This window comes from Mus musculus, chromosome 11 (assembly GCF_000001635.26).
Source record: "Mus musculus strain C57BL/6J chromosome 11, GRCm38.p6 C57BL/6J".
NCBI classification, from domain to species: Eukaryota; Metazoa; Chordata; class Mammalia; order Rodentia; family Muridae; genus Mus; species Mus musculus.
The window spans coordinates 84,190,671-84,202,922 of NC_000077.6; the positions used below are offsets into that span (position 1 = coordinate 84,190,671).

The 12,252-nt window shown below is 38.4% G+C and overlaps 1 protein-coding gene across 11 annotated transcripts in view; it reads left to right on the forward strand.

Annotated features, from left to right (window-relative positions):
* The window catches only part of Acaca (acetyl-Coenzyme A carboxylase alpha), a 272,017-nt gene that overhangs the window by 61,036 nt on the left and 198,729 nt on the right, over nt 1-12,252 (forward strand). For 6 of the 11 annotated variants that reach the window (XM_006531953.2, XM_006531954.2, XM_030245461.1 and 3 more), the window contains exons 2-3: nt 2,409-2,455; nt 4,768-5,017. In XM_006531953.2, the coding sequence (XP_006532016.1) occupies nt 2,409-2,455; nt 4,768-5,017 (297 nt within the window). Of the gene's footprint in view, nt 1-2,408; nt 2,456-4,767; nt 5,018-12,252 lie in introns of those variants that run through there. The other 5 variants (XM_011248667.2, XM_030245463.1, XM_006531956.2 and 2 more) reach the window with 1 other exon arrangement.

The following is a 12,252-nucleotide window of genomic DNA, read 5'->3' on the forward strand; positions in this document are numbered from 1 at the left end:
TTTCATTTGGATACTTTTTCAGACATCTGGTAATAATAATACTTAGTTGCCTGCTTGTATTTTAGAAGGTGGATGGAAGAGGTGATGAGAGCTTGTGACAGTTTGGGCCTTACTGACTGTTAGCTGCATCGAAGGACCATCTGGTGGGAAACTTAGGCACCTCAGTGTTGCAAGCTTAAGGTCCCTGCATTCTCTAACACCTCCATCCTACCCAACCCCAGTGTTTCAGCTGTTCAGAGTCTACAAAAGCTCCTGTGAGGTCTTACTATGTTTACTTCATGTACCCAGCTTTAGTGTGGTAAGGGTACCTTTTCCTCTTGTTGGTATTCTCCAGCCTGGAACCTGACCCTTGCTGGAGAGCGAGCCGTAGCCTTTGGTCCGGCTGGTAGCCGGCCTCCGTAGCCTTTGGTCCGGCTGGTTGCTGGCCTCCTGAGATTCGGGGAAGTGGAAATGATCAGAAGCTTCTGAAACAAGCTCAGCTGGTCCTTGCTTTACTTAGTTCCTTCATGTGCATAGGTGAAATGCTTTGGAGATTCTGTGTGACTTTTGGCTTTGTGGGTTTACCTAGTTACTTAGTACTTTTCCTGCTTTCCCAGAATATATCTGGCTGTTTGTAGATATTGAACCAAAAACTAAATTTCTTAATTTTTTATACATTTACTGTGTGTGTCTGTGTCTGTGTCTGTGAGGGAGTGGGGGAGAGAAGACATACATACCTCACATATGGGGGGGGGGGGAATTGAGCTTACATATGTGGAAGTCAACTTTCAGGAGTCCTTTTATTTTGTGGAACTCAGATCTTCAGACTTGGTGGCAAGTACATTTTACTGAGCCATCTAACCTCCTACCAACAACTAAATCCTATTTTTTTCTTTAAAAAAAGGTTAGCTATTTTATTAGGGTTTGTGCTTGTGTAAGCCATAGCATACCTGTGGAGGTCAGAGGACAACTTGCTATGTGGATTCTGGGATTTAATTTAGATTGCCAGATTTTGTATAAGTCATCTTTTTTATGTTTTAGAAAAGGTCTCATGTGGCCCAGGCTGGTTGGGAATTGACCATCCTTCTACCTTAGACTTTCAGACACTAGTATTATCAACTGAATTTAAAATTAAAATATCTAGGGTAGGGTCAATATTATCAAAGCATGTTGTATGAAACGCCCAAAAGAACCAATCTTTAAAAATCTGGGGCTAGAGAGGTGGCTCATCAGTTATTAGCATTGGCTACTCTTTCAAGTGACCCTGGTTCTATTTCTGTGACTCCAGTTCTAGGAAATCCAATGCCCCCTTCTGGCCTCCATGGGTACCAGGCAGACATGGAGGCAAAACACTCAGACACATAAAAATAAAAGTAATTGAGATACCTGTGTCCCCTCCAACTGCAGATCTGATTTGGTAGATGTGGAGTGAATTTTACACATGAGTATTTTTGAAGTTTGTTTGTTTTTTAATTTGGTTTTGTCTTGTTTTAAAGACAGCTTTTAAAAAAAAATCTATCTATCTATCTATCTATCAATCATCCCTGGCTGTTTTTGACCTTGCTTTATAGACCAGGCTGGCCACCTGCCTTTGCTTCCTGAGTGCTAGGATTAATCGTGTTTGGCATTACCTCCCAGGTTATTTATTTTTTATTTTTATTTGTTTTTGAGACAGGGTTTCATATAGTACAGGCTGGGTCTAGATCTTTCTGTGTTGCCAAGGGTAACTTTGAACTCCTGGAACTCCTGATCTTCTTCTACCTCTCAAATGCTAAGATTGCAGGCCTCGGCCAGAGGTCCCTCTGCACAGGCATAATTTTGCAAAGCTTCTGGGTGTTTGATACACAATCAAAATGGAGGCTTTCTTCCGTGGATACTTTTACATTGTTAGCTCAGAAGCAAACCTAGGATTTGGGGAGTATACTTTTTTGGCCCTTTAGAGTTTAAGGACTTAGAATAATGGCAATGTGGCCCTCTCCCTGGTTTCTAGTTTTTGTAATGCTTGTAACCATTTGTAAACATACTCAGCCTGAGTTCTGGGAAATGAAATTATTTTTTCTTTATTGCCTTATTTTTAATGAAATGTTAGAAGTAGTAAGTGTTGCAATGCATTGATTCTGAGTATTTTTTTTTTTTTAGGAAAGCTATTTTATGAAATAAAGTTGGATCACTGTTTAGTATATTTAGAAATAATAAAGTTTTCGAATATGAAATGTTTTTGTTTTATATCATTGAGTAATAAACTACTGACTTTATGCTTGAAGTTAGATAATATTTACCAGAAAACATAATATTATCAATTTTACTATTTTTGTACTAGACTGAGTAGAACTGGAATTGAGAAAAAAAATTGGTTTTTAAAAGAAGAAAAAGAAAACCAAATGAACAGAAAAAGCAACCTTCAAATCTCTGTTTTTCTCTTTATTTAGTTCTTTTTGGAGGCGGATATCTGCTGAGACAATAAGAATTATAAGAGGTCAGTTTCAAATAATAGTCTTTTATGTTTACACTGTAGTAAAAGTTTTAATGTGCTAAGATGTTAAACTGTGGGTTTCTGTTGTCTTCCACAAAGAATATTGGCAGACGTAGGGTGAGTGACCCAAGCGAACAGGGAGGCTGACAATGACAACGGTGGTGACCCACTGCCTTCTCTCTAATTTAGGACTGGAATCAATGGAAATGGGACAGGCTGTGGCAGCTTCTAGAGTGTCTGGATGGCTACTCAGTGATTTTCCAGGCATGACCTCCCTTTCTGGTGGCATACATGCCTGCGCTAGGGAGCAGTGTTCCGTACAGGTGCTTGCCGCTGGGCAGGCGTCAGTTGTTAAACACGGCTGCTTCCAGTCTGTGCAGCCCTTAGAAAAGGCTGCCTGGGTTCTGGCCGCTAGGAGGGGCCAGGATGAAGGGCTGTGCTGAGCCTTTCATTCATCAGCCCAGGGACTGTATTTTACTAACGCTGACCTTCTTTACTTTCATGATCTCCAAGCGTCACTACTTTCTCATGAACTTTATTTTATTTTTGTGACCATCAGATTTCAGTCAGATTATAAATTAGAATGTACACCTGTGTGCCTTGGTTCCCTTGTGAAGGCAGCAGCTGTGAGCCAGGTGTGGAGGTGTACTAATGTCATCCCAGCTATAGGTATCCCCTGCTGTAGAAGTTTGGGGTTAGCCTGACTGTGAGATGCTGTCTCTTCCCTGCCTCTCCAAATACTTGGCCAGCTTTCATTTTTTTATTCTCTCGGTTGCTGTATCTTTTATTATTTTTAACATGGTCAGTGTATTGGAATGTCACTTTTTCCTTTCCTCTTATTCCCTAACTCAATTTTTCTTTTTTTTTTTAAGATTTATTTATTTATTTTATGTATATGAGTACACTGTAGCTGTACAGATGGTTGTGAGCCTTCATGTGGTTGTTGGAAATTGAATTTAGGACCTCTGCTCGCTCTGGTCCATAGATTCATTTATTATTATACATAAGTACACTGTAGCTGTCTTCAGACACACCAGAAGAGAGTGTCAGATCTCATTACTGATGGTTGTGAACCACCATGTGGTTGCTGGAATTTGAACTCAGGACCTTCAGAAGAGCAGTCAGTCTTACCTGCTGAGCCACTTCACCAGCCCTCCCCTTTTCTTCTAATGATTTGGTTGTCTTTTAGACTGAACTCCATACACTTTGGAGACTAAAAAAAAAAAAAGAAATACAATACAGAGATCTGTCTTCTAATAGTTTCATGCCCTGGAACTCACAGAGATCTACCTGCTTCTGCTTCTTGAGTGCTGGGATTAAAGGCATGTGCCACCATACCATGATTTAAAGTTTTTAAAATAAGTATGTTGAAGGGAAAGAATACTTTTAACTTTGTTTGTTTTTGTTTTCTTATGGGGCTTTGAACTGGTAACTATTTTTGGTCAGGTTTGTTCATTATCTACTGATGATAGCTAGTAAGGTCCACTATCTAGAAAAATGGAGTTTGTGATGGCACATCAACCACTTTGAATACAGATTTAAAATTTGGTAGTAGATTCACTCCCTCTACCAATTCTGTGTACAGAACTAAACAACAAAAATAGACATTTGGGGGTAGATTTTTAAAATAATCAGTTGAAAAAAAAACCTCATGTACACACACGAGGTTTTGTTGTTTTACTTTAAATACATATGTTTAGTAAAATTCATAACTTTCATTGTATTGTGTTTGGCACCAGGTGATCATTATGTAGTTTAACCACCCAGTTTCAAGCAACTTCCACTCTTGCTAAACTCTTTAGCACTCTTTACCCACGCTGCTACAGATGAGTCACAGTCTCACAACAGCTTTGCTTACAGGAAAGTGTTCCCATTGGTATAGTTATTCCTTCAGTCTCACTGAAATTGTGAAGAGATTGGTAATGCGCATACTGTGAGAACTACTTCTAAAACTTTTAATTTATAAGCATAGTTACCACAACCTCTCTTTTCCTCCCTTGGAGGAAACAAACATACTGGAATAGAATAGCCATGGAAGCCAGGCTTTAATCTCAGCACTTGGGAGGCAAAGGTAAGTGGATCTCTGTGAGTTCAAGGCCAGGCTGATCTGTAGAGTAAGTTCCTGGACAGCCAAGGCTAAACAGACAAACCCTGTTTTAAAAAAACCAAAAAAACCCAAAAAGAGTAGCCAAGCAAGCCAGTTCTTAGACTCAGACTTATTTCCAAGCCACTTGTGGTTTATGCTTTACTTTCTTGTGTGTTCTCATCTATAGGTTATTGCTTATAACCTACTTTTCTCTTAATTTTTCCCATAGCTCTGAGAGCTTATTTTGAAAGAATAATGGATGAACCATCTCCGTTGGCCAAAACTCTGGAGCTAAACCAGCACTCCCGATTCATAATTGGGTCTGTGTCTGAAGACAACTCAGAAGATGAGATCAGTAACCTGGTGAAGCTGGACCTAGAAGAGAAGGAGGGCTCCCTGTCACCAGCCTCCGTCAGCTCAGATACACTTTCTGATTTGGGGATCTCTGGCTTACAGGATGGTTTGGCCTTTCACATGAGGTGAGAAGAATTGCTTCATGGTTAATGTGTTTAATCTGTCTTGTTATTTTCACTGCTTATGTTCTGAAAGGAATAAGAATATATTAATTTCACCTCCATTCCCTGGCCCATCTTCTATGACTAGGAAATGATGCACTTTTCAGGCTTGGGGAGTATCTTTTCCTACGTGTTCTCCTCAGTTTTTCCATCCTTTATACATACTAGGCCCTTCAGTATGACCCAGTGAAGGAGAGTTTGGTTGAAGAATTTCAGCTTCTGTAGTACTTTGATTAATAATGTTGCAACTCTCATTGAGTGATAGGAATTTGGCAGACATGGCCAAATTTGTAGTCTTTCCTCCTCTCCCGTATCAGTGCTAGCAACTGAAACCAGAGCCTTATACATGCTAGGTGAATGAACCGCTGATCTTCATCCTTAGCCCGTGGCATTTTGTTTTTTGTGTTTTGAGTCAGGGTTCTGTTACCCAGGTTGGACTGGAACTTCCTATATAGAACAGGCTGACCTGGAGCTTGCTGAGACCTTCCTGCTTTTGCTACCTGAGTGCTGAGACTGTACACTATGCTATGGACATTTTGTTTTTGAACCTGGGTCTGATGTACCTCCAAACTCCTGAATTCTTGATCCTCCTGACTCCACCTTCTTAGTGCTGGTATTAGAAGTGTGTGCTACCTCACTCATGTTAAAGTAATGTTTTTTGTTTTGTTCTGGGACAGGGTCTCATATAACTCAGGCTGGCCTCAAACTTACTATGTAGCCCAGCCCAGGCTGACATTAAACTCCTAATCTTGCTGCCCTGGCTTGGGAGTGCTAGAGCTACTGGACTGCTGGGTACTGGTATAAGCCACCACACCCTTTGATGGATGGCTGATTAGACAACTTAGGCTAGTCATTTACTTTTTAATTCTTAGGTTTAAGGATTTTGGAGCAAATATTTTGTGAGTAAACTTTAGGAAATTATCCTCATCTCTAGAAATTTGAACACACAGAGACAGAAATATGCAATAAAACAAACAAACAAACAAACAAAATGTTAGCTAGATGATTTTAATGTGCATTGAGGGTAAGTATTGAGGTTCTAAGCTAGATAAACACAAATTAGGGTAGCTGCTGCTACTGTTATTATCTTGATAGTCTGTTATTAATGGGTCATAAAATAATTAGGCTTCTTTTTATATACTGAAGAATTGATTCTATAGTAAAATCCATTTTGATAATTCATTGTTGTTATCTGTGGGGCTTGGAATCGTAGCTTCTGTAAAATGAGGCAGTTAGTATATATTAATAATCACTCCCATTTAAGCTATGTGGAGGACAGAAGAATAAAGCAACTTAGTTATGTTTTATTTCATGGTTCCTGGGACTTGCAGTGAAGCAAATGCCCTACCTAAAGTTTTAGTGCTGTATTTATGAATTGCCAGTACTGTATCTCTTATGTCTTAGGCTTACCCTAAACTTGGGTTTGGCCTGGCTTACCTCCTAATCACTGTGATTTCAGGCACACACTACCTTGCTTGATGAGCCAAATGTTTTTGTTTTTTGTAGAGATCTGATGAGGAAAAATAACTTGGTTAAGGTTGATAATTCAAACTCAAATGTCTCAGTTGAATTTTTGTTAATTGTTTTACTCTGATTGCCTGACCTTACAATCTTTTCTTTTTCTTTTTCTTTTTCTTTTTCTTTTTCTTTTTCTTTTTCTTCTTCTTTTTCTTTTTCTTTTTCTTTTTTTCTTTTCCTTTTCCTTTTCTTTTTCCTTTTCCTTTTCCTTCTCTTCTTCTTTTCCTTTTTCCTTTTTCTTTTTCTTTTGTGTTTCTGATAAGGTTGGCTTTCTAGAGTGAATGAACAAAGTATTATATCTAACCTGAGGTCAAAAGAAGCATTAGCATCAGGGACTAGAAGTTAAGACTATATAAACATGTTTTGCAGCTTTATGACTAACTTGAGTTGACCCTTGAGTGAGTACTGGTGGTATCTTTCCCCTCAAAGTCATTTGGAAGTGTGTGGGAGCTGAGAACTGCTGAGACCAATCACATATGGAGGAGAGAGGTGCTGAAAGTTTTGCAATAGGTCTGGATATATTGGTATTCATGCCTTTAACCCTAGCACCTGGGAGGCAGAGGCAGGCAGGCAGGCAGAGCTCTGTGGGTTTGAGGTTAATCTGATCTACATAGTGAGCTCCAGGACATACCAGGCTACATAGGGAGATCCTGTCTCAATACCACTACCATCACTACTTTTGTAATGTAGTATATCATCCCATATAATCAAAGATAAGTCTCAAAATGTCATAGTCCTCTATTGAGAAAGACTAGCTTCATACTAAATCTTTGAAGTCACACTGCTCTTTGAGAAATTTGTCTTAATTTTGTGTGAAACAGTGTTCAGTTGTTGAATTAGGACATTGAGTTTGGCAATGATGCAATAAATGCTATTACAGGAAACTCAGCTGATGGTATTCTGAGGCAGTGTGTAGGTGCCAAGCCATTCCCAAGGTCCATGGCTGTCAGGCAGAGGCTGTGTGGCCAGTGGCATGACTGCCTGAGAATGTCTTGGATGCCTCATTGTTGCCACAGCTCTCATGTTGGTTGCTCGTGGGCAGGAGTGTGATCAGCAGCCTGGGCAGAGGCCAGTTTCCACTGACTTCTTAGCTAGTGTTCCAAATAGAACAAGGTTTCGTCCTCGATCCATTTTATCTGTGGATATGGCAGTGTTCTTGGGAGTAATTTAATTTTTTCTTTGATGGGAAGACTTCAATGATCTCTGTAGCTAATTAAATTGTATGTGATCATTGGCAATCCATAATTTTTCCTTGAACTCATTTCCTCTCAGAAAAATGAAGATAATGATTCAAGCACTGCTTTCACTCTTAAAATACTAAGTATAAACTGGTTAAGTTTACTAGCAACTTCTGGAATGAATAGCCTGATCTTTTACCCTTGATAGAGGTTAAGGAGACAGGCCCCTTCTCACAAGTCTTAACTAGAGGCCTCGGAAACAAAGTAGAATAATGGCTGTGAGCTTCATTTCAGGTGCTACGTGAAGATTTTAGTGGTCTGATGGATGAGCTGCAATAGAAAATAGACTTTTCTAGGGATGGAGAAGACATGCATCGTGCTTTTCTAGAGTCAACAAAAGTTTTATCTCCCAAGTATTTGAAAAATAAGAGCTTGAGAAATAGAATTTGATGGGACCAGGGAAGTTTCACTGAAGAACTTAGACTTTTTATTGTTAGGTAAGATCAACCTGGGCTTATCAGCTATAGTTACGTTGAGATATCTCTGAAAGCTACTAGTTAGTTGAACAGAATTAATTAAGAAGAAAGACTCAAAAGACTAATGTGTACATCTTAATTTTGATAACTGGTATGCGATTTTGTAGCATCTAATAGAGTTGTCTGGTTTGTTTTAGTTTTGGTAGTTTCTCTGATGCCACTTAAGGTCACATTATTTTGTATTAAAACAAACCACATGATGTCAACCCATGCTATCAGTCAAACAAGATTGTAAACATTTGTCCAGCTAGTATACCGAATTCCTGGTTAAAGTCCAGTTATAAGCACGGTATTCCCCACATTTTGGTCTTTAATCTCTTATGGTACTGAGCGTCTCCTTCATCTTTATATTTAAAACTTCATCCCAATTTTGTATTAAACACCTTAAAATAATGTGGTTAAAATACTGAATGGTCAGGGGCTAGAGAGATGGCTCAGCAGTTAAGAGCACTAACTGCTCTTCCAGAGATCTTGAGTTCAATTCCCAGCAACCACATGGTGGCTCACAAGCATCTGTAATGGGATCTGATGCCTTCTTCTGAAGACAGCGACAGTGTACTCATATACATAAAATAAATAAATAAATCTTTTAAAAAGATACTGAATGGTCAGGTTAAGGATTTTATACACCACCTCTGGCCCTGCTTAGTTTTCTTAATTATATTACCCACTCCTGTACTCTGCCTTTTGTGATAGTGACTGGGGACTTGTTTGAGAAGTTAATGATTCATGGGAATATGTGTATGGTTGCTAGTGATTATTTGGTGCAAGGAAAAAGAAAGGGAGACACCATTCTATGCTCTGTAGCTGAGCAGTGGCAGATGCCATTTTGGTATTTCCTTAACACTAACAATGTAGTCAGTTTTATAGTCATAAGGACGATGACCATTTTCATTAAAATCTATGAAGAATAGAACTATTTTTAAAAAAGATTTATTTAGTTTACTTATAAGTACACTGTAGCTGTCTTCAGACACACCAGAAGAGGGCATCAGATCCTATTACAGATGGTTGTGAGCCACATGGTTGTTGGGAATTGAACTCAGGACTTCTGGAAGAGCAGTCAGTGTTCTTAACCACTGAGCCACCTTTCCAGTCTCAATAGAACTTTTTTTTTTCCTTTCTTTTTTTTTTTTTTTTTTTTTAGTTATAGCTAAACTATTTTTGTTTGGCATAAAAAGAAATAAAAATTTTCTTTTTATTAAGTATCACCTTAAACTCCTTGTGTTTTATGACTTTAATCAGTTTAATGACTTCATTAAAGCCTGGTGATATATATAATATTAAATTATAGCTTTCAGAAATATAAACTGTGCCACACCCAACATAATGTGGTTCAAATGTTTGTTTATATATTTACTTGAGACATGGCCTTATTATGTAGCCCTATTGTCTTTGAATTAAAAAAAAAAAATCTTCCGCCTGAGCTCCTAAGTGCTGGAATGATTTTATTATGAAGGAAACCTTATTTGAGATAATTTTCTTGTTTTGGTTTTAAGACAGGGTCTTATTATGAAGCTCAGACTATTGAAGTTACATTGTAGGCCAGGCTGCCTTTGAATACATGCTAGGTTTACAGGCTTGTGCCACTATGCTGGCTTGATAAAATGTTTTGACCAGGGAACTTTTATAAGTCTTTTGCATAAAAGTTGGATATTTAGTGTTGAAAGGCTTGGTTGCAGAAAACACTGTCAGTTTCGAGTTCTCACGCTGAGAATAAGCGTTATTAACATTCCATGCCTTTGCTCTTCTCATTTGTGTCAGGCTTTAGCACAGGGAACCGGCTCGTTTGCTCTCGTTTGCAGTTCTTCCTTTGCTTATAGCAAGGCCTGGAGAGTGCTTTATGTTTCTCATTTGGCTTGCCTGAGTTTTCTGGCCCGCCCCCCAGAAGCTTCCCAAATTTTCTTTCAGCGACCTTTCCTTAATATTCTGAGGTTCCCAGTTGCCATGGTGCTATAGTAGTGGGTAGACAGAAGGTCATTATGAGGTCTCTGGTGTGGTGCTCTTTCTGGGGGCATAGTCTGCTTTCTCTGTTGCCCGCCCTCCCGCCTTTCCATTCTGAAAACAGGAGCTGTCTGTGACCACGTATGTATTTAGGTCTCAGGAGTTTATTCTATAAAGCCGTGTGGTTGTTACAAGTAGAGCTCTTCCACGATCTTATATTTCTCCTATATTTCATATATTTATTTCCTGACTTCTTTCCATTGGCATCAATATATAAGTGATGTGTGCATTCACTGCTTTATATTTTTAAATCATTATAAATAATATGTTCGGGCTGGAGAGATGGCTCAGCAGTTAAGAGCACTAACCTGCTTTTCCAGAGGTCCTGAGTTCAAATCCCAGCAACCACATGGTGGCTCACAACCATCTGTAATGAGTAAGATCTGACACCCTCTTCTGGTGTGTCTGGTATGCTTACATGTAGTAAATAAATAAATCTTAAAAAAAAATGTTCATTGTAGAAAAGTTAGTACTTTGACAAGTGTAGAAAGGAACTAAAATCTAAAATAGTTTCATTCAGTAATAATCATTATTTAATATTTTCTTTAAGTTTTTACTACCTAATAGTAAATTTTATTAAAAATGGTGTCCTAGTAAAAACACAGTTCAGCTTTTTAATGTAACACTTTCTTGCATTATTAAAATATTTTAAAACTTAATTTTAAAGTCTTTTTATTTTTAAATAATTTTATACTTCCAGAAAAGTTTCACAGATAGCATTCCTGTGTGTCTCTCACTGTTCCCCCTCCTTTTTTTTAAAGATTTATTTATTATTATAAATAACTACACTGTAGCTGTCTTCAGATGCACCAGAAGAGGGCGTCAGATCTCATTATGGGTGGTTGTGAACCACCATGTGATTGCTGGGAATTGAACTCAGGACCTTCGGAAGAGCAGTCAGCGCTCTTACCTGCTGAGCCATCTCTCTAGCCTCTCACTGTTTCCCGTAATGCCATGTAATTTTACATACCTTTAGTACACTTGTCTCGAATTGCCATATTTAGCAAATTTAATTAAATTAAGGCACTCAGCAAATTGAGAAGATTCTTCAGAGAACACTTACATGCTCAGTTCCTAGATTCTACCACTAACATTTTTTCTATATTTGTTTTATTATATTGTCTATTTTTCTGTCCAGAAATTAAACGCTCTAAAATCCTTCAAGTTTTGATATAATATATTTTTATTATAAGTCCATTTTTTCATTGTTTTTGGTGTATGTGTGTGGTGTATGCACATGGGTATGTATGGGTATATTCTTCCATCCATCTGTGTACGCGTAGAATGTAGAAAGAGATAACAAGTGACCTGTTATGTCACTCTGCCTTATTACTTTGAGACAGGGTCTCTTCCTGAACCTGACAACCAGCAAGACCCAATGTCTCCAATTGCCCCCCCTCCCCCCAGCACTGTGGTTACAGGCATGTGATGGGTACATCTGATTTTTAGTTTCTTTTGTTTTTGAGGCCCTGGCTGTCATGGAACTACCTTTGTAGACCAGGCTAGCTTTAAACTCAGAACTGCCTGCCTCTGTCTCCTGAGTACAGAGTTAAAAGGTGTGTACAACTATACCTGATTGTGTTAAACTCTTATACCAACCACAAAGGCTAAAGCTAAAATACAAGTACTAAATGTCAAGAAAAATGTAGAGCACAGGAAATTCTCACACCACTGGTGAGAATATTAGTTGATTAAAAACCACTTTATAGAAAAATATTTTTTTATCTTTTAAATATCTTTTTATTTTATTTTATTTATTCTTTATTTTTGGTTTTTTTTTTTTTTTTTTTTTTTTTTTTTTTTGAGATAGGGTTTCTCTGTGTAGCTCTGGCTGTCCTGGAACTCACTTTGTAGACCAGGCTGGCCTCTCAGAAATCCGCCTGCCTCTGCCTCCTGAGTGCTGGGATTAAAGGCGTGTGCCACTACGTCCGGCCTTTTAAATATCTTTTAAAGCTAAACACAC